Source organism: Mytilus trossulus, chromosome 12, assembly GCF_036588685.1.
Source record: "Mytilus trossulus isolate FHL-02 chromosome 12, PNRI_Mtr1.1.1.hap1, whole genome shotgun sequence".
NCBI lineage: Eukaryota > Metazoa > Mollusca > Bivalvia > Mytilida > Mytilidae > Mytilus > Mytilus trossulus.
Window position 1 is genome coordinate 33,432,301 of NC_086384.1, and position 25,330 is coordinate 33,457,630.

A 25,330-nucleotide genomic window follows, 5' to 3' on the forward strand; every position below is an offset into this window, starting at 1 on the left:
GTCCATAATGGAAAGGGCTGTAGTATTATATATTTTTTGTAGGTTGAATTCAGTTCTTGCATATGCAGAAGATATGGAAATAGACATTCCTAAAATCTACCAGTATTTTGGAGAACTTATAGGTCCCATGGTTCAAGATGGTAGTGTACCTCTTGGCTTCCTTAAAGAAGCATGTCAGCCTCTGAAAGAATCTGGCAAAGCTGGAATCCTGGTGGCTGAGATTCTCCATGATGCCAGTGACCGTGAGGTTAGTTTATATATTTGAAAGGAAAATAATGTGAGTTTCAAATGTTGTAATTATCTGTGAATTTGTTAATCCGATCAAGTTCTTAGTCTTGTTAGATATTGGTTTGAAATTCAACTCTTTGTCTCTCCCATTTTAAATGTGGTGACTTATAATTTATGTCCTATTGATCCATCTTTCTTGCAAATTTGGAAAAGACAAGAAAGTACTATATACACCATTTGAAACAGTTGAAACTCTTACCGATTTTATTTTATATTTCCTATGTGTTTTTATGATAACAATACAATATTTTATTTAAATTGAATATGCTGTTAAAATGATTGAGTTTTAAGTTTTAAAAAGGAGTTTTAAGTATTAAAAAGATTAGATTTAAATTGTTTTGAAATTAAAACTTTTACAAATTGTCATTGATTCATATATTGTAAATTTTTCTTGCAGGGTCATAAAAAAGTTGGTGATTTATGGCGAAAATCAGGTTTAGAATGGTCAGATTTTGTACCTGAAGAACAGATCACACAATTTCTGAAGGATAAGGTAATGAAATATTTATGTATTTTCTCCATGCAAATGATTTTTACTTTGCCAAGTATGGAAGATATGTAGCTTACAGTTAAAGTTACCTTCAATATTATTTTTTTTTATATATATGACAATTTTCTAGGGATAAGGGATAAAGAAATTTAAGTTTATCAACATATCTTCATAAAAAAAATCAGCTGTTAAATTTTTTAAAAAACATCTTCAATGTTTAAACTTAACATGGACAAATTTGTTAGTTAACTTAAACAGACTCGTATTGTATCACTTAATTTCCCCCCAGCTATGTTAGAATGTTAAAAATTGCAAGATGGCATTGATAAATTTAGTTATATTGTTTTTTTCTTTCAGAAATTAGAATTTACAACTAGGGATGGTAGCACACCAACAACACCAACAGTTAGAATGCCATTAGAAAGAATCCAAGAAAGTTTACAAGACTTAGTAGTAGAAAAGGCAGTTAGGAATGAAGAAATATTTGATTGGATAGAGGTAGACAACATTGTAGTTTCAGCTGATAAAATTATTTATGTAAAACAAAACTTTCAAAATCAATTATTAATCAGCATTCAACCAAGATACCTCAGTCCAAAGTAGACAAATCATACAAATGCACACACTAATATCTGAACTGACATTATTCAGGAATTTTGCCAAAAAAAATCAGGAAATAAACAAAGAATTCCAATGCTTGCCTAATATGCAGCTGGACAAGTGGAACTAGACTAAAATTACTTTGGCCTCATAGGATAACAGCTGTAACATTCAACAAACCATGGAAATCAGTTAGATTCAAATCAAAATAAAGATGTAATGATTTGGATAAAAATTGACTTAAGATTAAACATGTTTATTTTGTTCACAGGCTAATTTAGATGATTTTACGACAAAAGATAAGAAGTTCATTCGTGCATTGATGACTGCAGTATGTTCAAGTGCAATAACAGGTAATGTACAGTTTGTTTCAGATTAATTTTCTTGTATAATGATATTGATTTGCTGTATTTGTCCAAAAAAAAATTATAAGGGCTATTCCAGGGTTAAAATGAAAAGAAGGGATATCCTATGATAATTTTACTGTGTCTTATAGGGGTGGAAGCAAATACAATTGTGTTACAAATGAAAACCTATAGTTTTGGAGATTATGGGGGAGGAGGGTAGTCCATGAAAGAATGGACATATTAAAAGATTAAGTAATTAGAAAGGTGCATGTCATCATTTTACATTTGTGTATGCATTTAATATTTTTATTTGCATTATTAAAATTCCAATATATTACGGTGATATTTTTTCCAGGACGTGGTAACAGTGCTAAAGTAGACGCTACAAGAATTACAGCACGAGGAGTTATATTACAGAAATACTTAGATCATCAAGCAGAGTTTGAATTACAGGCACTATATGCACTACAAGCTCTTGTACATAAATTGGAACACCCACCAGGTTAGTGACAAATAAGAATAAAGAATTAACAAATGTTTGTTAGAAAATGTTTTTTAAAAAAACATATGTAGGATCTTTGGTAATTTAATTTTCTGATTTTGTAAATAAATGACAATTTAAGTCTTGGAAGAAGCATTTGAATATGTCTTGCAACATTTTCATTTAGATCCAACATTTTGTCATGGCATTGATGAAGTTCTGTTTCTTTGCAAATTTATTTTTCTGACATCTTTTCTGATGACAGTTCAGTTTTCTTCACCCATTTTAGAATTTGAATTGTGTGGTGCCATTATATAGACTTGTTTTTGTCTCTTTCAATGAAGGTGGGCATACTGTGTTACTACAATTTATTCTAATGCTTGATTTATCTTGGTAATTTAATGACTGAACAACATTTAAAAAAGTTGTTCTTGTAAAAGTTATTGTTCATCTTTTGAAGATTCTGTTAGAAATTTAGATCAAATAGACGTGTAGATCTAACCAAGTTCATTTATCACTTTTTTTGCAGGAGTTTTACGGACATTATTTGATACATTATATGATGAAGACATTATTTCTGAGGATGCCTTTAATCAGTGGGAAGCAAGTAAGGACCCTGCAGAACAGGAAGGAAAAGGTGTAGCAATGAAACAAGTTGTTCAATTTTTCACATGGTTACGGGAGGCAGATGATGAAGTGGATAGCTGAGAATAGCTTCATTTTAGTCATATAATGTTTCCATGTTTTATACTGCCACTGTCCTGAATGATATAAATAGTGTGGCATAAGGCATTTATTTACAGTTGATATATTGAATGGCAACATAAATGAAACACTTAAAACAGTGGTGTGATCATGATCTTTTGAAATTGACAATTTTTAATGTGATCATGCATGTATAAAACCGGGCGTTTTGAAACGTCTTCAGCAATTACAGATTATTGTATTATATCATGGATTTGGTTGTATAAATTCAAGAAATGTGCATGTGTAAGAAGTTAGATTATTTATTACAGTGTGATTGATCACGCGCCGAGCATAAATCATTGATTCATTTTACTGGAATATTTTTACAGATATGGAAGCATTATTATGTGGAGTATCATTTCATATTTATATATTGCTCAGCTGCCTTCCATGATCGTCTTGTAACAAATGAAATAAGATATTCCCCAGTTGAGGTTCATCAATATTATGTGACACAAGTTCTCTCGAGAAAGTGCATTTAAAACTTCAGGGGAATAAATTCATGGCATATGGTGCTACTAACTTATTCGTATGACCTTTAACCCATTCATCAATCATGTGACAGTATAATTGCTGGTAAATGATTTGAAGCATTTTGTGCATAATTATGTGTATAACATGCAATTTAAATATTTTGTGTTATATATATGCAAATGAATAATTGTTTATGTATTGTGATAAATTATTATTTATGAAAGATGAATATTATTTATGTTAATACTATTATTTTCTTGAAAACAAGGACATTATGTGTAATTGTTAAAAAGTTTTTTGTTAATTTACCAAATTGTTTCATAATTCTTGTTTTCAAGCTTTGAATGTGTATGAATTTAACAGTTGCTATTATCTGTGCATTGTGCATGATATAAGGATATTCTAGCAACATCAAAATAAACCAAGCCTAAAATGCTTTTGACCTTTTATGACTGTGATGACTGAAAAATTATTAAAAAACCAGGGGGTGTAAATAAACCAAGATTGAATCTTTATTATTTGTTGTGGTTTTTCTTGTCCATGTTCAGGAATTTCAATAGCATTTATCACACATTAAAGTTGACTGGTATTTTGGTAGTCAGTATTGGAATGTCGTTCTGTTGACCCCTTCGGTATGCACTTCAACGTTTTACACAGAAATACTATTTTTCGACAGGTTACTTATTTTGTAGTAGGACATTCTGGTACTTGGTCAAGTAAAAGCATAAAACAGTTCATCATTATCTCAATATTTTACCAATTGTATTGCCTCTTTTACTGGACACAAAGAAGGTCATATGTCTGTGACAAATGGGTAACCTCTATGACTGGATAGACAGAACCAGGTCTATTTTGTTTATTTAAGTATTATCAACTCAATATAATAACATATTACATAATAATAGAGTGTTAAAGATGGCATTTATTTTTTGCAAGTTACTGTCTAAATCCCTGACAATGTCCATTGTCCGTGATTCTCGACTCCTAGGAGTCGAGATTAAGAATTGAACGATGGACAGATAGTGCGTGAATTTTTCTTGCTTCCTGATTGGAAGATATTACGAGACGTGAATAATCAAAGTTTATTGATTGGTTAGGACAATCCAAACCAAGTAAATGTCCTTCAATCCCGTAGAGTATTGGATTTGTCCTCTCTATTTTAGCAATTAGATTTTACACAGGTAACCTTTATCTATAAATAGTCGAATCTTCTGGAGTAAACAACAACCATTAAACGATAATAATTCATAGCGTGTGACCTCATGTGTGTGGTAAAATTTCCTGATTGATGTACGTGGCCATTCTAGTAAATGAATTAATCTACAAAGCGAGAGCACTTTCCATTTTCATCAGCTAAGAGTCGAATAGCCTTTTTGAAAGGCTAACGCTTGTGTTGATAGTTAATATCAAAATCTGTACTTGCCTGTCTGAAAAACATTTGCAATTACCCCATAACTTTTAAATTATCTCCCTTTAATGATCTCCCGAATAGAAGATCACTTTACCTTCAGCGAAAAATGGCTACAGCCTGATCGCATTTGGTGTTAAAAAAGCAACCATTAATATTCTATTGGGAAAGTATAGACATCTAGTGAATTGGACATAATGGAAGACAAGTATAAGACCTGTGGTAAGTGTAGCTCACGTATGCATGTGTTGGATACCCATGAGGAATGCTATAGACATCGTATATGTCACAAGGCTTTTCAGTACAATCTTTGCCGGGAACTGGATGACGAGAAGCGATTGCTAGTTGATAAAATGTTTGAGAAAGCCAGGTCAACGCTTTCTTTTTCTTCAAGTGCTGTTAATCCTTCTGTGCAGGAGGCAGACAAGAAACTTACAGCAAAGCTGAGTCAATTGGCGTTCCCGGACAAGCATGACAAACTATCAAAAGTCCGAACTGATCATAGTGCAGACTAGGAAGTACGGGAGTACATTTCTAAGCAGTTGCATTTAACAAATCTATAGCATATATAGTGCAAGTGATGCAATGCATGCTTCTATTGACTCAAATTGTGGAATTTCTGAAAGTCAATCTTTGTCTAGGCCAAGGGCCCACTATAGTAAATGTATGCCATCTGATGATCAGATTTCTGTTGTTTCCCATGAAATCGAGGATGAAATAAGTATGGGTGGTTCAGCTGTTTCTGATGAAAATAATGATGCCCACTCTCAGTCACAACATTCTCATGAAAACGAATTTTCTCTGTTTAGTGAAAAATCACCAGGATCTACCAATCTAATTCAATGGAATAAATTGTGATAAATTAACAGCCAAATTGAAAATAAATTGTTCAGAGGAAACTGAAGTAGATTCAGTCAGTACTTCCTATTTGCCTTCAAGACTAAATCCTGGCAATTCAGATAAAGCAACTCATTTGAAATTACCTTAGTGGGTACTACAATTGAAGTTTTCAAGAATGTTGAAAAGGAAGCTACATGCATGTCTGGAAGACTTAACTAGAGGCTCTAAAGAGCCTGTGTCGCTCACCTTGGTCTATGTGAATATTAAACAAAGGAAGCAGATTTAAAATTGACTACAAAGGTCAATAACTCCTACATGGGTCAATTGACCATTTCGTTCATGTTGACTTATTTGTAGATCTTACTTTGCTGAACATTATTGCTGTTTACAGTTTACCTATATCTATAATAATATTCAATATAATAACCAAAAACAGCAAAATTTCCTTAAAATTACCAATTCAGGGGCCGCAACCCAAAAACAGGTTGTCCAATTCATCTGAAAATTTCAGGGCAGATAGATCTTGACCTGATTAACAATTTTCCTACATGTCAGATTTTCTCTAAATTAAATGCTTTGGTTTTTGAGTTATAAGCCAAAAACTGCATTTTACCCCTATGTTCTATTTTTAGCCGTGGCGGCCATCTTGGTTTGATGGCCAGGTCACCGGACACATTTTTTAAACAAGAAACCCCAAAGATGATTGTGGCCAAGTTTGGATCAATTTGGCACAGCAGTTTCAGAGAAGAAGATTTTAGTAAAAGATATATAAAATTTACGAAAAATGGTTAAAAATTGACTTTAAAGGGCAATAACTCCTAAAGAGGTCAACTGACCATTTTGGTCATGTTGACTTATTTGTAAATCTGACCTTGCTGAACATTATTGCTGTTTACAGTTTACCTATATCTATAATAATATTCAATATAATAACCAAAAACAGCAAAATTTCCTTAAAATTACCAATTCAGGGGCCGCAACCCAAAAACAGGTTGTCCAATTCATCTGAAAATTTCAGGGCAGATAGATCTTCACCTGATTAACAATTTTACCCAATGTCAGATTTGCTCTAAATGCTTTGGTTTTTGAGTTGTAAGCCAAAAACTGCATTTTACCCCTATGTTCTATTTATAGCCATGGCGGTCATCTTGGTTAGTTGGCGGGGTCACCGGACACAATTTTTAAACTAGATACCCCAATGATGATTGTGGCCAAGTTTCAAATAATTTGGCCCAGCAGTTTCAGAGGAGAAGATTTTTCTAAAAGATTACTAAGATTTACGAAAAATGGTTAAAAATTGACTATAAAGGGCAATAACTCCTAAAGTGGTCAACTGATCATTTTGGTCATGCTGACTTATTTGTAGATCTTACTTTGCTGAACATTATTGCTTTTACAGTTTATCTCTATCTGAAATAATATTCAAGATAATAACCAAAAACAACAAAATTTCCTTAAAATTACCAATTCAGGGGCAGCAACCTAACAACGGAATGTCAGATTCATCTGAAAATTTCAGGGCAGATAGATCTTAACCTGATTAACAATATCACCCCATGTCAGATTTGCCCTAAATGCTTTGGTTTTTGAGTTATAAGCCAAAAACTGCATTTTACCCCTATGTTCTATTTATAGCCATGGCGGCCATCTTGGTTAGTTGGCGGGGTCACCGGACACAATTTTTAAACTAGATACCCCAATGATGATTGTGGCCAAGTTTGGTTAAATTTGGCCTAGTAGTTTCAGAGGAGAAGATTTTTGTAAAAGTTAACGGACGACGACGACGGACGCCGGACGCCAAGTGATGAGAAAAGCTCACTTGGCCCTTTGGGCCAGGTGAGCTAAAAATAGGTCAGTTCGTTAAAGAGATGACGAGGCTTTTATGGTGTTGAAAAAAAGATTTCACAGAATTTTGTTCCCCTCTAAGGCTTGATGATAACATAGAGGGTTTGTCATCTACTATGGGCAATAAGAAAAAAGATTTTGTAGACCGTAAAAAGTTTTCCCTCTTTACCTTCCTTCCATAAGAAAATGGATGCTGAATTTAAAAAAGTTGACAACTCAGCTAGGACATTGTTAAGAAGTGTTTCATATGGCTCTTCGATAGCAAGCTATGTTGATGTTGCTGAATCAGAGGAAGACGGGGTAGAAGCATGTTCAGCTTTAGTAGCATGTTTCAAATCAATTTATCGTTCTTCATTTGTTCCTGGAGGGCTAAAATTTGATGAAAGATCTAGTAAAAGAAAATCTCAAGAAACTTCTAATGTGTCCTACAACAAACCTGCAACAGGATTTTAAAGACCGTCGTGGCACTGACACTTCGTCTAATTTTCGTGCCTTGCCAGCAAAACAAGGAGGAAAAGGATCTTTTTTATGGAAAAATTCCTCCCATAAAATTTTTAAGAAATCAACAATTATTTGTCTGCGGTAAGTCTCCAGGTAGGAGCGCGGTTGTTACATTACCACAGTCAGTGGTTTCAAATAACTCCAGACAAGTTATAGTCCATCAGCTAGTTCTCAAAAGCGCTCTAGTTAAGGAGTTTGTGCTACACCCCAGGGTACCGCGATTTTTTTTTGATAGAATTCAACTTCATTATCTTATTGATAAAATACAAGGTGTTAGACTAAAAAAAAGTGTCCAAAAGAGGTTAAAAAACGTCCCATTCAGTGGTTCCCTCATTTAGCAATCACGACTAAGTAATTTTTAATTAAATTTTTTGATATAAAGCGACTTAAAAAATAAATAAAGTATAGGTGTAAACAGCTAAACAGATACAAAACTATCATATTTTATTTTACTCTGAAGATTTTTTGTTTAAAAAAAAGTTTTTTTTACATTACAAACAATCCGATTTTTTGGGTTAAAATTAAGGCATATTTTTGCCTTTCATAAAGAAATTCGTTATAAATTTACCCGTTTTAGCTAATTAAACTTAAGAATTAATCAATATACAATGTTTCAATCATTTGCAGTATTTATATATCGTCTAAAATATGAAATATTTGATAAAATATATGTACGTGCAAATACTCGTTAAATCATCAAATTACCGTCTTTGATTCAGTATACAACATGTACAATGCATTCACACATAAGCATTATCAATTTGCAACTGAAATCACACATTTAAATGTCGATTTATGATGTTTTGGCGAGACAAATTATTTTATAAAGTGAATGTGTAACAAAATATTACTGAAAAGTACAAATTAAGGTGTGTTTTTTTTGCGTTCAGAAAAGGTGCACTCTATCGAACTCAATAAAAGTGCTTGATTACATTTTGTGTTTTAGCTATGTAGTGATTGACTTAAGATTATTAAGTCATTCATTCGACAAACATCGCTTTGAATGAACGTCAAATAGTCAGTTATGAGAATTGGTCATACTGTTTACGTTCTTAGGTTTCTAAGAGATACAAAATAAATTGGCTTTGTTGTTTTTAGTTTAAATAAAGATTCTGTTAAGCGTTGGTTGTTAAATGTACATGAAATTATTATCAAAGGTACCAACATTATAATTTGGTATGCCAGACGCGCGTTTCGTCTACATAAGACTCATCAGTGACGCTCATATGAAAATATTTGTAAAGCCCAACAAGTCCAAAGTTGAAGAGCATTGAGAATCCAAAATTCCAAAAAGTTGTGCCAAATACGGCTAAGGTAGTCTATGTCTGAGATAAGAACATCCTTAGTTTTTCGAACAAATCAAAGTTTTATAAACAGGAAATTTATATAAATGACCACATTATTGATATTTATTCATGTCAACACAGATTGTTGACTACTGGGCTGGTGATACCCTCGGGGACGAAACGTCCACCAGCAGTGGAAAGAGCTTCAATATCCTTAAAATTCGAGATTTGGTAGGAATGGGTAACCCTGAAACATCCGCACAAAAAGAACTTTAAAAAACTCGAATGAAACGAGACAAAACTGATGTTATGAAATTGTTTCAGACACTGCAAAGCTGACCAAATCCATTTCAAACATCTGAGCAGTTATATGGCTTGTTCTCGGGTTCTGTTGCTTCTTCGGAATTAATGTGCAACCTTCTAAACGCGTATGAAAAGGGAAAGTTTGCTTCAAAAATTTTCATTAATAAGCGGCTATACAAAAGTCAACCGATATCTTCAAAACAATTAAAAGATTATCATTGCTTACATTTTTAAAAAAGGAAATAAAAGACAAGCAGTGAATGGCTGTTAAGAACAACAAAACATTGAGAGCAGATAAAAAAATTGTCGCCTGCTTGTCATAGCCCAGACAAGATACCGGTAGTTGGTTGCGCAAAAGGCTCTCCAGTTTGAATTAAGTCCTCTTCCAATGTATCTTGCAAGCTTTGATGGTACACATGTAATGAAAATTAAAATCTGTCCTGGATGGTCTTTTATAAAATGGTCATTTAAATGAAAGCATGTGGATATTTGATGACATGGCAGTTATTCGACCCATTACTAGGATACCAAGCACTTTTTTTATTTGGCAATTGTTATTTTAAAAACCATCCTTTTAGTTTCGAAAAGAGGTCCCGCATTGATTTTGTCACTGATTAGTATCCAAAAATAACCATAAAAAAATTAAAACAGCAGGTCCTTGGGAGGGCAAATCATTACGATAAGTTCTAGACCATCACAATCGTGTTCTTGAGAATGGAAGAAATGTTTGTTAGTTGGGGAACACAAAGTTGTCTTGTTGAATTCTTTGTTTCGGAAAAGAGTAAATAATCCTATAGATTTACACTTAAATGTATTGATTTATTTGTAAATAATATTAAATGGAAGTAGGTGCCACAAAATAAATGTTGGAAATGAAATAGCGTAGAATTGTGTTATCTTATAATCAAACAGGAAGAAGCCGATTACAAAATGTTTCTTAATGCAAAAATATGCAGCTGACAAAAGTTACGACTCCATTCTTACAAAACCTTCTGACATTGATGTATTGGCTTACTATTTTCCCAGTTGCATATCAATTCTAAAATTGTTAGATTGGTGAGAATATTTGTAGAAAACTGCCAGGATTTCACAGCAGTACATGTTGTGATTCAGTAAGTGTTTTGTCTGATAAAGGAAAAAAAGCAAAGTATTCGGCTTTTTGACACGTTATGTGTTTTCGGAAGGTCTATTTCATCGTGGTGAAACCTTTGAAGAGGTTGACGAAGAGTTGGTAAAACACTCGAGAGGTTTTCGTGTTCTATATATGGCTACGAAATTACAAATATCGATATATAAAGATCAGAACGTTTTGAAATGCAACCAAAAAAAATGTATTGTCATCTACTGCCCCCAACAATAGATGCAATGTTAAATCACATTAAACCATCCAACTTTCAGACGAAGATTTGGAAATCTGTTCTTAAACACAACACTGGTCTGTTGCTAGACAACTACAGTTGGATTGTTTAGAACGATTTGACTAGTATCAATGGGCTAGAACAACCACCAGCGTTAGATGCTTTAATAATTCTGAAGTGCTGTTCATTTAAAGCTGGTTGTGCCAACAACAAATGTTAATGTGTTCAACAAGGTATATCCTGAACAGATACCTGTATGTAAATGCTCGAAAGCTTGTAGATATAAGTATTATCAAAACGTTGATATTGCTAACGATGACGACGAATATGATGGAAATGATGATAATGATAATTCGGTAGATGCAAATGACCAAACTGATGATGATTCTATGGAGTGACCTTAAAATGTAGTGATTCGGTTGTTATTTTTTTTTTAAAAAGATAGAGATCTAGAAACCCTGACAGTTTTGTGTGTCTTAATATGTAAGTTATTTCATGAATGTGATGTATAAATTTGTGCCAGAATCGTGCATTTCTAGTTGCCTATGTTTGTGTCTGTCGTTGATTCTATGTTTTTGTTTCTTACTTTTAAATGGTTTTTTTTAACAGCCTTTACATTGTAGTTACATTATGATCTATGTTTCAATATAAAAAATATACCATCTTATCAAGAAAATTAGTACTTTTGCTTCTTTTCATTCAAAATCATGAATTTTGTAAATTACCCCCCCCCCCTTTCTTGGTCCTCTACGATTTAAAAATTAATTGTAAATTAGCCTGCGTTTTAATAAGATATGATTTATTCCATTTAATAAAAAGAATAGTACTTAATTATTGGTTATTTTTACATTTTTGTCGAGCCTTCGACTTTAGTCGAAAAAGCGAGACTAAGCGATCCTACATTCCGTCGTCGTCGGCGTCGTCGGCGGCGTCAACAAATATTCACTCTGTGGTTAAAGTTTTTGAAATTTTAATAACTTTCTTAAACTATACTCTATACTGGATTTCTACCAAACTTTGACAGAAGCTTGTTTATGATCATAAGATAGTATCCAGAAGTAAATTTTGTAAAAATAAAATTCCATTTTCCCCGTATTTTACTATAAATGGACTTAGTTTTTTCTGTCGGGAAACAAAACATTCACTCTGTGGTTAAAGTTTTTAGAATTTTAACAACTTTCTCAAACTATCCTGGGATTGTACCAAACTTGGACAGAAGCTTATTTATGATCATAAGATAATATCCAGAAGTAAATTTGGAGAAAAAAAAATCCATTTTTTCCGTATTTTACTTATAAATGGACTTGTTTTTTTCTGCAGGGAAAAATTACATTCACTCTGTGGTTAAAGTTTTTAGAATTTTAATAACTTTCTTAAACTATCCTGGGTTTGTACCAAACTTGGACAGAAGATTGTTTATGATCATTAAATAGTATCCAGAAGTAAATTTTGTAAATAAATAAATCCATTTTTTCCATATTTTACTTTTAAATGGACTTAGTTTTTCTGCGGGGAACCATTACATTCACTCTGTGGTTAAAGTTTTTAGAATTTTAATAACTTTCTTAAACTATCCTGGGTTTGTACCAAACTTGGACAGAAGCTTATTTATGATCATAAGATTGTATCCAGAAGTAAAGTTTGTAAAAAGATTACTCTGTTTTTTCTGTAATTTACTTTTAAATGGACTTAGATTTTCTTACAATCATAAAATAGTAACAAGAGGAAAATTTTTATTGTTTTTTTGCCTCATTGTTGTTGAGCCTGCGATTTACAGCAAAATAGGCGAGACACTGGGTTCCGCGGAACCCTTACAAATTTTATTCTGTAAATATGTGCAAAACAAAATTTTTGATATACCCTTAAATAAGTCCCCTTTTAACCCCTTTTGGACACTTTTTCAAAAGTCTAACACCTCTTAAAATATTCTTCATATATTACTCTTTAAATTTATACCAAATAATTGCAGTACCCTGGGGTGTAACACAGAATTGAAATTTTGCCCTACCAGCTGATGGACTATTAGTACTTCAGATGGTGAAGAACGGTTTAATTTTAGATTTCATAAGTCTTCCAGCTTTTACAGGAGTAAAAGAGACAGTTGTACCCAGAGTAGATACAAAAAGGTCTTCTATATTAGAAGAGGTAAATTCTTTGTCAGAAAAACATGCTATAGAGCCTGTTCCGACAAGTGCAAAAAATCAGGGTTATTACAGTACAATATTCATGGTACCAAAAAGACCAGGAGGTCTCAGACCAATTCTAAATTTAAAACCACTAAACCAGTTTGTCATACCTCATCACTTCAAAATGGAAACCCTCCGATCGATTCTAAAAAGTCTGAAAATTGGGGACTGGGCAGTAAAACTGGATTTGCAAGATGCATATTTCCATATACCCATTCACAAACATTACAGAAAATTTCTCCGCTTCAGCATTTTGGAAAAAAAGTATCAATACCAAGCTCTACCGTTCGGTGTACGATCGGCTCCAAGGATTTTCACAAAGGTGATGGCAGTAGTAGGTGCGTTTCTGTGAAAACCAATGATTCACATATTTATGTACCTGGACGATTGGATGTTAAAAAACAGCAGTAAAGTAAAGCTGACAAAACAATTACAGTACACTCAAGAATTGTTAAAAAATCTGGGTTGATAATCAATGTGAAAAAATCTTGTGTAGTTCCGACTCAAATAATAAAGTATCTAGGAGCAGTGATTCAATTAAAAGAAGGTCTTGTGTTTCCGTCTCTAGAGAGATTCAAAGATATAAGTCAGATGACTCAAAATTCCTAAATTCATAAACAGTAGAGGCACGTGTAATGTTGAGACTACTTGGTCTAATGGCTTCATGCATAGATTTAGTTCCATGGGCCCGACTGCACATAATACCACTTCAGCTTTGTCTTCTAGCTTGGTGGAGACCAGCTCTACAGAGTTTAAATCCTTTGATTCCACTGTATCGACCACTCCAGGAACATCTATTCTGGTGGTTAAACCGAAGACATTTTTTCAAGGGAGTGCTATTAGAACAGGAATCTGCTCAGGGGACTCTAGTGACAGATGCGTCACAGTCGGGATGGGAAGAGCCTCATATAAACAATTATCAGATAGCAGGTGTTTGGTCGCCGCCTCAGTACAAAGTGAAACGCATCAATTGGCTAGAACTCAAAGCTGTGCAGTTAGCACTGCAAACATTTCTGATAAAAGTACAATTCAAAAGTGTGCTAGTGAGAACAGACAATGCAACTGTCGTCAGTTATCTGAACAAACAGGGAGGTACGCGATCCCCAGACCTTGGTTACTTGGCATCGGATCTTTTGAAATGGTGTATAAATCACAATGTCAAAATCCAAGCTGTTCATATTCCAGGGAATAAGAAATATTTTAGCAGATACCCTGTCAAGAGGGAAAATGACCATTCGTTTGACAGAATGGGCATTACATATGACAAAAGTGAATTTGTTGTTCCTTCGTCTTATATAGGAACACCAGTAATAGATCTGTTTGCGACTTCAATGAACAAGAAGCTACCAGTGTTTTGCTCTCCTTGGCCGGAAGAAACTGCAGTGTCAATAGATGCGCTGTCAATGAAATGGACAAATCTCTTTAATTATGCCTTCCCGCCACCGATAATTCTAAACAGAGTATTACAAAAATACAGAAAGAGGACTGTGTAATTTTCTGATAGCGCAAATGTGGCCGAGACAGTCGTAGTACAGTCAACTTCTCAACCTGTTAATAGACTTTCCAATACAACTGCCTGTCCAACAAAATCTATTAAGTCAAAATGGAATTCTTCATCCAAATCCAAGTGTTCTAAATCTTGTAGCTTGGAAAGTGTCAAAAGATCTTACACTGCAAAAGGATTTTCACCAAAAGTTGCTTCAATTATTTCCAATGCACGAAAACAATCTACACAGACAGTTTATAATGCAAGACTCAAGCTATTTGACAGCTGGTGTCAAGAACGGAGTATCAATCCCAGTACGTCAACTGTGCCAGAAATAGCTGAAATTGTAAGCCAAGCACTTAGCTGGTTACAAGTCATCAATAGCTTTAATACATTCATCTAAAGATAGAATTTCTATTAACATGGATTTGCGTAATTTAATTAAAGGATTGTACAACATTAATCCACCAATAAGGCAGTTGGCGCCAAATTGGGATTTGCCTTTGGTTTTGCTAGTGTTGTTGACAAATGCACCTTTTGAACCACTAGAGGAAGCATAATTGAAATATTTAACCTTAAAGACAGTTTTTCTTATGGCATTAGCTTCTGCTGCAAGAGTCAGTGAATTACACAGTTTCACTATTAATGACAAACATATCAGGAAAAAGCAAAGAGGTATACGGTTGTTGCTAATATGCAAATTCAACCAGATGCTCCGCAGTTTGCAGCTTTATACGACCGCAGAGGTCGAATCAGAAACAGTTTGGGAACCACAATAATTCAATTTTTGAAGAAATCTTCTTTAGTGGTGTTGAACCTTCTGTTTAAAATTTATAAAAATCCATTCACTAAAACTAAAGTTATTGTTCGGAAACTATATGTGTCTTCGGACGAAGAGACGACGACATCATACCATTATACGACGCAATTTATTTGTTTTTGCTGTCGTATAAAAATTAAATGTCACTTGACCAACAGAAGAACCTTACATTTTGTGTATGTCAAATACATTATTTAAACTGATTTAAGCAAATGACCATTAGAATCAAGTCACCTAATATCACTTACTTTTGAACGCGCGTCTCGTATACTAAATTACGCGCGTCTGGCGTATTAAATTATAATCCTGGTACCTTTGATAACTATTTACACCACTGGGTCGATGCCACTGCTGGTGGACGTTTCGTCCCCGAGGGTATCACCAGCCCAGTAGTCAGCACTTCGGTGTTGACATGAATATCAATTATATGGTCATTTCTATAAATTTTCTGTTTACAAAACTTTTAATTTTTCGAAAAACTAAGGATTTTCTCACGCCCAGGAGTAGATTACCTTAGCCGTATTTGGCACAACTTTTAGGAATTTTTGGGTCCCCAATGCTCTTCAACTTTGTATTTGTTTGGCATTTTAACTGTTTTGATCTGAGCGTCACTGATGAGTCTTATGTAGACGAAACGCGCGTCTGGCGTATTAAATTATAATCCTGGTACCTTTGATAACTATTTACACCACTGGGTCGATGCCACTGCTGGTGGACGTTTCGTCCCCGAGGGTATCACCAGCCCAGTAGTCAGCACTTCGGTGTTGACATGAATATCAATTATATGGTCATTTCTATAAATTTTCAATTTACAAAACTTTTCATTTTTCGAAAAACTAAGGATTTTCTCACGCCCAGGAGTAGATTACCTTAGCCGTATTTGGCACAACTTTTAGGAATTTTTGGGTCCTCAATGCTCTTCAACTTTGTATTTGTTTGGCATTTTAACTGTTTTGATCTGAGCGTCACTGATGAGTCTTATGTAGACGAAACGCGCGTCTGGCGTATTAAATTATAATCCTGGTACCTTTGATAACTATTATCATATATTTAGTACAAAATACAGCTATTTTGTATATCTAATAAAGGTTCTTTTTTCCAGTCTGTATCACCTACCCTGTATCGCATACCCCGTATCGCATGGCTAAACCTGTATCGCATACCCCGTATCGCATACCTTTTTTTTTTTTTTTTAACTAAAGTCAGTTTTTTAGGGTTTTTTTTTGCTTAAGAATTTTTTTTCTAAAAATAGGTAATTTTTTGGAATGACGTCATAGTTTGGTATGTAACGTCACGTACATCAAGTTTTCATATTGTATGTGACGTCACGAACATCAAGTTTTTTACAACATATTTTTTGGCACACTCAATGCAACTATAAAAAATACAAAACACTTAAATATATACAATAATAAACAAAATATTTTCAAAACAACAGATTGTAAGGTAACCTAGGTGCTTCGTATAAATAATTGAGCAGTTATTTTAAAGCTTTGAAACAAGACAAAAGCAGTACTGAAGGTAACCCAGTGCTATGGATCAGAAAACAGTTCATATACTATAATACTCTTCTGTTGAAATATATGATAAAGCGTATAATACATGGCAAAATCCGTATCACATGCCGTATCACCCTCGACCAATATCATCCCTCGGGCCTAAAGGCCCTCGCGCTGATATTGATGTCTCGGGATGATACGACATATGATACGGATTTTGCCATGTATTATTCTCTATATAATCCTGGTACATTTATAAGTATTATAAGATTATAGTTTATAAGATATCTCATAAAGCTAATAAAACATCTCATATAGTTTATAAGATATCTCATATAGTTTATAAGATATCTCATATAGTTTATAAGATATCTCATACAATTTATAAGATATCTTAAATAATTTATAAAATATTTATATTTATATATTTATAGACTTTATGAGATACCTTATTAACTATATAAGATATCTTATAAACTTTATAAGATATCTTATATATAAACTTTACAAGATATCTTATAAACTATATAAGATATCTTATAAACTATATAAGAAATCTTATAAACTATATAAGAAATCTTATAAACTATATAAGATGTCTTAGAAACTATATAAGATATCTTATTAACTAAGACATCTTATAAACTATATTAGATATCTTATAAAGTTTATGAGATATCTTGAAGTAAGAATAAATAGCAAAACGACTTGCCATATCATATGGTTGTAAAAGCGTTTACCGTGCTCACATATTTAGAATGAAGCGCTTCCACGCTGCATACAAATGTATTTCGGTCAACGCTTTTAGCCTTTTACACCCCAATGAAGTTACAAAAATAAGCATTCAATTCTTAAACCATTGTGGTGACGTCAGCCCATTCATTTACCGTGGATTCTTTTTCTAGAATCAACGCTTCCTTAATTCGTCGCTGAAATGGACTCACCTTTTGTCATTCTTTTGTTTCCTTTGTGTGCCTAATTACATTAAGGTTGAATTGGCCAATTTTACGGATTTCTGTTCAGTAATGGAATTATTTTAAAAACTTACCTTTAATTTTTGTAATTTATATATGCCTGCACTCGGAGTCGAACCCGTCCATGAATTCTCTTCATTGTCACTTACATCAACACATCGACGAAACCTCTCGGCTACCAATTGGTTACGATTCAATTGTCTAATTCATATATATAAATTGAATATTTGATATACATCGGTACAACGGACACACGTAGATTGTACCTTTATATATACAATAATAGGCAATTATATAGTATGAGTTGGTAGCCGCCAGGTTTCATGGAAATGCTCAATGAGTTAGAACTTGTCGGCTTAGGTTCGAATCCTGTTTTTGTTTTTGTCCCTGTTCTCGACTTTTCCTGGTTTGTTCCTTGTTTATTAAGTGATTTTGGATATTTTGTTTAATAAAAGCGAGTTTGGTCGTTTATTGTTGGATGATTGTTAGCTATTCTACATGTTTAAAACGGAAATGTTAACATTATAGGTGTCTATTTTTGTATTTATGCTATTTATGCTAGAAAATCGTGATGTAGGTAATGAGACTTCTTGTTAGAAATTACGGACACATGCTTTATATATATGCCATATATATGTTTTTTGTCAAGTTGTTGTCCCAGGCTTTGACACATTCCACAATTTTATTAGAAATAAGATCAAATAAATTATTTTGTCAAAACATATAATGTTCAGATGCCTGATAAATGAAAATCTTTAAGGGCAGACGTTATGTGTACAACATGTATTTGTATTGTTTTAACCATAATGATTTAAATGTAATATATGATATATTGTAATGCATCGTTTGTCCCGATAACATGGTAATTTAAACTCACTAACAATACCTTCTAATTAAGAATAGGCTTTAATTTTGAAAAGACATTATCACAATAGTTTAAGTTATAGATACAATGGATAAGCGTTGATTCATGACAAACAAACCATTCGCCCTGCGGGCTCATGGTTTCTTTTTCAAGAATCAACGCTTATCCATTGTATCTATATCACTTAAATGGTTCCTGATCCAAATATCTGTGATGAAATGCATCATGAACGGTCAAAGAGAAAGTAAAGGGCCACTGTAACTAAATCATCAACAATCTCACAGGGGCTAAGGCATGGTTTTGATACTCTTTGTAATTGTCCGACTTTTCCCCAAGGTTACAATCTGAGTATGTAAATAACTAGAATGTTCTAATATTTTTATGTACTGTTTGTTCTAAGTGAGGGCCTCAAGGTAGATTATTGAATGCTAATTGAAACACCCTCTTTAAATAAAGTAATTACGTGCTCACTTACTTACTTAATATAAGCCTACCTATTTTTTATGTTTTATTTCCCCTGATATTCCAGCTGCCATAATCACTGGGGTAAAGCTGATGACCGTAACTGCATTCACGGTCATCCCAAGATGTCGGACGAAAAATATGGTCAGTTTCTGTATTGTCTGTTAAAGTGTTTCTATATCATTTTCTTTACAAATCGTACATTGAAACGATGTAAATTTATAAAAGAATCACTCGGAAATCACTAATTACTTCTGAGAAATGTGCATGAAACGCGAAATTCGATTTGAAAAAATCGTTAAGATGACCGTAAATCATAATCAAAATATTTTCAAGATGACCGTAACATAAAACAAGGATGACCGTAATTGGTAAAAAGATGACCGTAACTTGTAAAGGATGACCGTAATTTGTAAAGACTGACTGTAATTTATATAGGACGACCGTAACTTTTATAGGATGACCATCAATTCTAAGAAATATCCGGATTGTATTCAAAGCTTTTTTGTTGATTTTGTCGATCTCAATTGGGGATCGGTTAGCGGATATAAATATGTTTCATCAATTTCTTTTTTTAAACTATAATATAATTGGCCGTATTTTGAATTTATGACAATGATAGTTAATTTGCATATTTCTCGTAAACAATGAAATATTTATTGAAAACGACGTTAAAATTTTAACACAAATTGACAGCGATACGACGAAAATTTTAAGAAATATGAATTTGTCCCTAGTATTCGGATACCTCATCTACACTATCATTTTCTATGTTTAGTGGACTGTGAAAATGGGATAAAACTGTAATTTGGCATTAGAATTAAAAAGATCATACCATAAATAAATTGTGTACTAAGTTTCAATTTTATTTAACTCTAAGCTGGACAAACGGACAAACAAACAGACGAACGGACGAATGTACGCACATACCAGAAAAAACTTAATGCCAATAAATGGAGCATTAAAAACATTAATAATACATACGAATATTTGGTAATCGAGCCCATGTGTATGGTTTCAGAGGAAGCAGATTAAAATCTTAATTTGTCTTGATATATACAGGCGGAGACACTTTTGAAATAGAACAAAAGAATCGAAGCTCTTTGTTTATCGAGAAAGCGATAAATATTTACTGTAATGTTTGATATAGTAACAAAATTTTAAAAAGTTAATAGAAACAAATAAAAAGACAATTTTCTTCTCAATTACGAAGTGTTTTATTTTAAAAACACCATTTGCATAAGTTTTCAATGTATCTATTACATAGTAATGCAAAACAATAAGATATCAAGCCGACGACATGGGTATCTATAAATTGGATGTAGAAAATGCATAATCTGATTGTTTTTTTTTGTTTTTTTTACCGCGGACGGAGAACATATCAATAATTTAGTTAAAAAAATTTCGTGTCTGCCCTTCCATTATGTGAATCATGAAAAAATTCCCCAAAATAGGTAACGATTGTATCGGAAAGAGAAAGTCGAGTGCACCTTTTTATGTTTGGGCATGTTTGGTGTATATTTTATCTTACAAAGCAAGAGTATTTGATATAGCATCTCACTTCAGATTCTATCATTTTTATATATCAAAGCTTCAGGTTGATTTTATAACGTCAAAAAATCACAGTACGAAAAGATGAAATATAAAGGTCAAGTGAAATACCTATCTAATGAATCACAAAAACAGAGTAGGTGTGTTCGAATAGCTATTTTTTTTCTAAAAGTACTTGACGTCAGTGTTTTAATTTGGATGATGAAAATGGATATCTTCGAACAAATATGACTTTCTTGTGTGTGATAACAAGGGTTTATAATCTTCAACCACTGAAAATGTTTAGTCAGCCCTTCCACGGCACGAAATATTTCATTATAATTTTTTTAAATGCTTAAGAATTTTCCAAATTTTCACCTGACATCCGAACAGACAATATTTTTAAGTTGAATCAATGCAGACAAGATCATTAACTGATGCTCATTAGCTAGTAGATACATTTGTCTTTTGAGATATAACTGATATATAACGATCGATCGTAATGGTACTATGTGGATAAATTTATCAGTTTTCAAGAGCAAAATTGGCAGAGCGTCATCCCTACAATGGCTTCCAACTGGCGCAACGGGGAGACAATTTTGAAGAGTAGAATCCTGACTGTATGAATAACATTTCAGTTTATATACAAATTGACAAAGTTCCGCCTTGTGATACGCTATTCGTACAAGACTATTTTAAGGATCTACTTTGCTGGAGCTCACCATCACTAGTTTAGTCGTATAATATTTTCAAAATATTTCTGTTATTTTATTTGCACGACAAAATGGAAGACGATATAATATCAATGGGTTTACATGCATTGAAACTTTTAAAAGTGTGTATTATTTTATTATATGTCATTAAAAGGAATCCCAGAAATAAAAAAAAAAATCTTTTGTCGAGCAGTTGGAGGCTGTGCACAGCATTTTTTTCATTATACTTGTAAGGTGTCATTTTATCGTGCTTTTGTAGCATGTCATTTTGCAAAGTCATTTTAAAAATTAAACCCACTATTGTAAAAAAGATACATATGGTAATCTTTGCATTTGAAGCACGACTTATTTTCTTCTACCTATAGGATAATACTCTCATATTAATATGTTTATACCAACACGATTAATCATTTGATACAAATAGGTAGTTATATAAATACGGATATTTCTTAGAATTGAGGGTCATCCTTTAAAAGTTACGGTCATCATTTACAAATTACGGTCATCTTAAAAGCAATTACGGTCACGCTTGTTATGAATCGCTGATTCTGTTACGGTCATCTCGATTGTGATTTACGGTCATCTGAGCGATTTTTTCAAATCGAATTTCCTGTTTCATGCACATTTCTCGGAAGTAATTAGTGATTTCCGAGTGATTCTTTTATAAATTTGCATCGTTTTAATGTATGAATTGTAAAGAAAATGATATAGAAACACTTAAACAGACAATACAGAATCTGACCTAATTTTTCGTCCGACATCTTGGGATGACCGTGAATGCAGTTACGGTCATCAGCTTTACCCCAGTGATAATGAGTTAATGAATAATGAACAGTATCCTGATATTACCCTTTACATCACCTTCATAACTCTCAACAATGTAACATTCCCATAATTATCACACAATTTCCAGAGTTAAAAAAAAAAGATTCAAACAATCCGAAGTAATGAACACATGTGAAATCCATTGACCTTAGTTGATATTTATCTAATCTCTAGCTATGGTAAATTCATTACATAGTACTCAGAGTAAAGGTTTACTCTAAATGAACCTGAAAGCCATCTTGTTCCTAGCTATGATAAATTCATTACAAAGTAATGATTTACTCTAAATGAACTTGAAAGCTACTGAAGATTCATTTTCGTGGGCACAACTGTTCGTGGATTGAGATTAACGAGATTATCGGAAAATATTTTGAAACAATTGCTATTTTTTTTCAAAACTTATGAAATTGTAAAAAGTTTACTATGAAGGGCAATAACTCCTTAAGGGTTCTACTGACCAATGTCGTCATGTTGACTTATTAATAGATCTTACTTTGCTTAACATTAATGATCATTAATGCTGTTTACAGTTTGTCTCTATCTATTGTAGTATTCAAGATAATAACAAAAACCGAAAATTTCTTTAAAAATTACCAATTTGGGGATGGGGGGGGGGGCAGCAATCCAACAACCAGTTGTCAAATTCGTCTGAAAATTTCAGGTCAGATATATATTGACTTGGTTAACAAATTACCTCTGTCAGATTTGCTCTAAATGCTTTGGTTTTAGAGTTACAAGCTAAAATCTACATTTTACCCCTATGTTCTATTTTTAGCCATGGTGGCCATTGTGATTGGTTGGCTGGGTCAATGCACACATTTTTAAACTAGATACCCTAATAATGATAGTTGATAAATTTGATAAAATTTGACCCAGTTGTTTCAGAGGAGCAGATTTTTGTAAAGATTACAAAAATTTACGAAAAATTGGTAAAAAAGTACTATAAAGGGCAATAACAGTTTATCTCTATCTATAGTAATTTTCAAGATGATAACCAAAAGCTGCAAAATTTTCTTAAAATTACCAATTCAAGGGCAGCAGCTCAACAACAAATTGCCCGATCGGTTCTGAAAATTTCAGGACAGATAGCTCTTGACCTAATGAACACTTTTATTTACAGCAGATTTTCTCTTAATGCTTTGCTGTCAGAGATATGAGCCCAAAAAAATCATTTTACCCTATGTACTATTTTTAGTCATGTCGGCCATCTTGGTTCACGGACAGGGTCGACGGACACATTTTTGTCGAACCTTCGACTTTTGTCGAAAAAGCGATCCTAAGCGATCCTACATTCCGTCGTCGTCGGTGTCGTCGTCGTCGGCGGCGTCCACAAATATTCACTCTGTGGTTAAAGTTTTTGAAATTTTAATAACTTTCTTAAACTATACTGGATTACTTCCAAACGTGGACAGAAGCTTGTTTATGATCATAAGATAGTATCCAGAAGTAAATTTTGTAAAAATAAAATTCAATTTTTTCCGTATTTTATTTATAAATGGACTTAGTTTTTCTGCAGGGAAACATTACATTCACTCTGTGGTTAAAGTTTTTGAAATTTTAATAACTTTCTAAAACTATACTGGATTACTTCCAAACGTGGACAGAAGCTTGTCTATGATCAAAACATAATATACAGAAGTAAATTTTGTAAAAAAAATAAATCTGTTTTTTCCATATTTTACTTTTAAATGGACTTAGATTTTCTGCCAGGAAACAACACATTCACTCTGTGGTTAAATTTTAAAAAAAAATAATAACTTTCTTATACTACTTTTATTTTGTATGGAACTTAGACAGAAGCTTGTTTATGATCAAAAGCTAGTATTTAGAAGGACATTTTGCTAATATTTTGTACCCGAGTATCTGTATTTTACTTATAAATGGACTTAGTTTTTCTTCCAGTTCACATTAAATACAGTCTGCAGTTAAAGTTTTTAAATATTTATTAGAATCATAAACTATCCTGGATTTTTACCCAACTTGGACAGAATCTTCTTACAATCAAAAGATAGTATCAAGAGGAACATTTTTATTGATTTTTTTCCTGATTTTTGTTGAGCCTGTGATTTTCAGCAAAAGTAGGCGAGACACTGGGTTCCGCGGAACCCTTACACATTTTTAAAACTAGATACCCTAATGATGATTGTGGACAAGTTTTGTTAAATTTGTCTTGGTAGCTTTAGAGGAGAAGATGTTTGTAAAAAAATTTAATATTTGACTATAAAGGGCAATTACTATTTTTAAAAGGTGTCAATTGACCATTTTGGTCATGTTGACTTATTGTAGATCTTACATTGCTGAACATTATTGCTGTTTACATTTATATCTATCTGTAAAAATATTCAAGATAATAACCAAAAACGGCAAAATTTCCTTGAAATTACCAATTAATTAGGTGCAGCAACCCAACAACAGGTACTCCGATTCATCTGAAAATTTCAGGGCAGATATATCTTGACCTGATAAACAATTTACCCAATGTCAGATTTGCTTTAAACTAGACACCCAATGATGATTGTGACAAAGTTTGGTTTAATTTGGCCCAGTAATCTCAGAGGAGAAGATTTTTGTAAAAGTTTACGACGGACGACGAACGCAATGAGAAAAGCTTACTTGGCCTTTCGGGCCAGGTGAGCTAAAAAGTATTCTGATGACATGAAATTACTAAGATCATCTTAAAACTGTCTTTGCATATCTATTTAATATTGTAGAAATGATCCAAAAGATTCTTTCGTACTGATACTCCTCATGTATATAGGTTAGCATATTTTCTAAATTTTTACCCTCAGATTTTCGTTAATTATTCATTCAATGAGGAAACTTCGTCACATCCTAGAGTAAGCACTGAAATCAAGTGCTTATTAACATGCGCTTACAAACGCACAGTAGCGACTTTTATCTTCAATGTATATGAACATTTCCTATACCCTTACTGTCCCTACCTTTTTGGGGAAATACTTGATTGCTTATTGTCTTCTGTACATGTGTAAGTTTTACAAGAA

The 25,330-nt window shown here is 33.0% G+C and overlaps 2 protein-coding genes across 8 annotated transcripts in view; both read left to right on the top strand.

The window, feature by feature from the left end:
• The window catches only part of LOC134693841 (eukaryotic translation initiation factor 4 gamma 1-like), a 43,462-nt gene extending 39,520 nt beyond the window's left edge, over window positions 1-3,942 (top strand). For all 7 annotated transcript variants that reach the window (XM_063554773.1, XM_063554780.1, XM_063554774.1 and 4 more), the window contains 6 exons: window positions 43-247; window positions 686-781; window positions 1,136-1,276; window positions 1,650-1,731; window positions 2,081-2,227; window positions 2,736-3,942. In XM_063554773.1, coding sequence (XP_063410843.1) covers window positions 43-247; window positions 686-781; window positions 1,136-1,276; window positions 1,650-1,731; window positions 2,081-2,227; window positions 2,736-2,914 — 850 coding nt within the window. In that variant the 3' untranslated portion in view covers window positions 2,915-3,942. The remainder of the gene's footprint in view (window positions 1-42; window positions 248-685; window positions 782-1,135; window positions 1,277-1,649; window positions 1,732-2,080; window positions 2,228-2,735) is intronic.
• Window positions 3,943-13,810: 9,868 nt separating this feature from the next.
• Window positions 13,811-14,647, top strand: LOC134692379 (uncharacterized). Its single transcript, XM_063552829.1, has one exon. The coding sequence runs from the start codon at window positions 13,811-13,813 to the stop codon at window positions 14,645-14,647; it is 837 nt and encodes a 278-aa protein (XP_063408899.1).
• The last annotated feature ends 10,683 nt before the right edge of the window (window positions 14,648-25,330 follow it).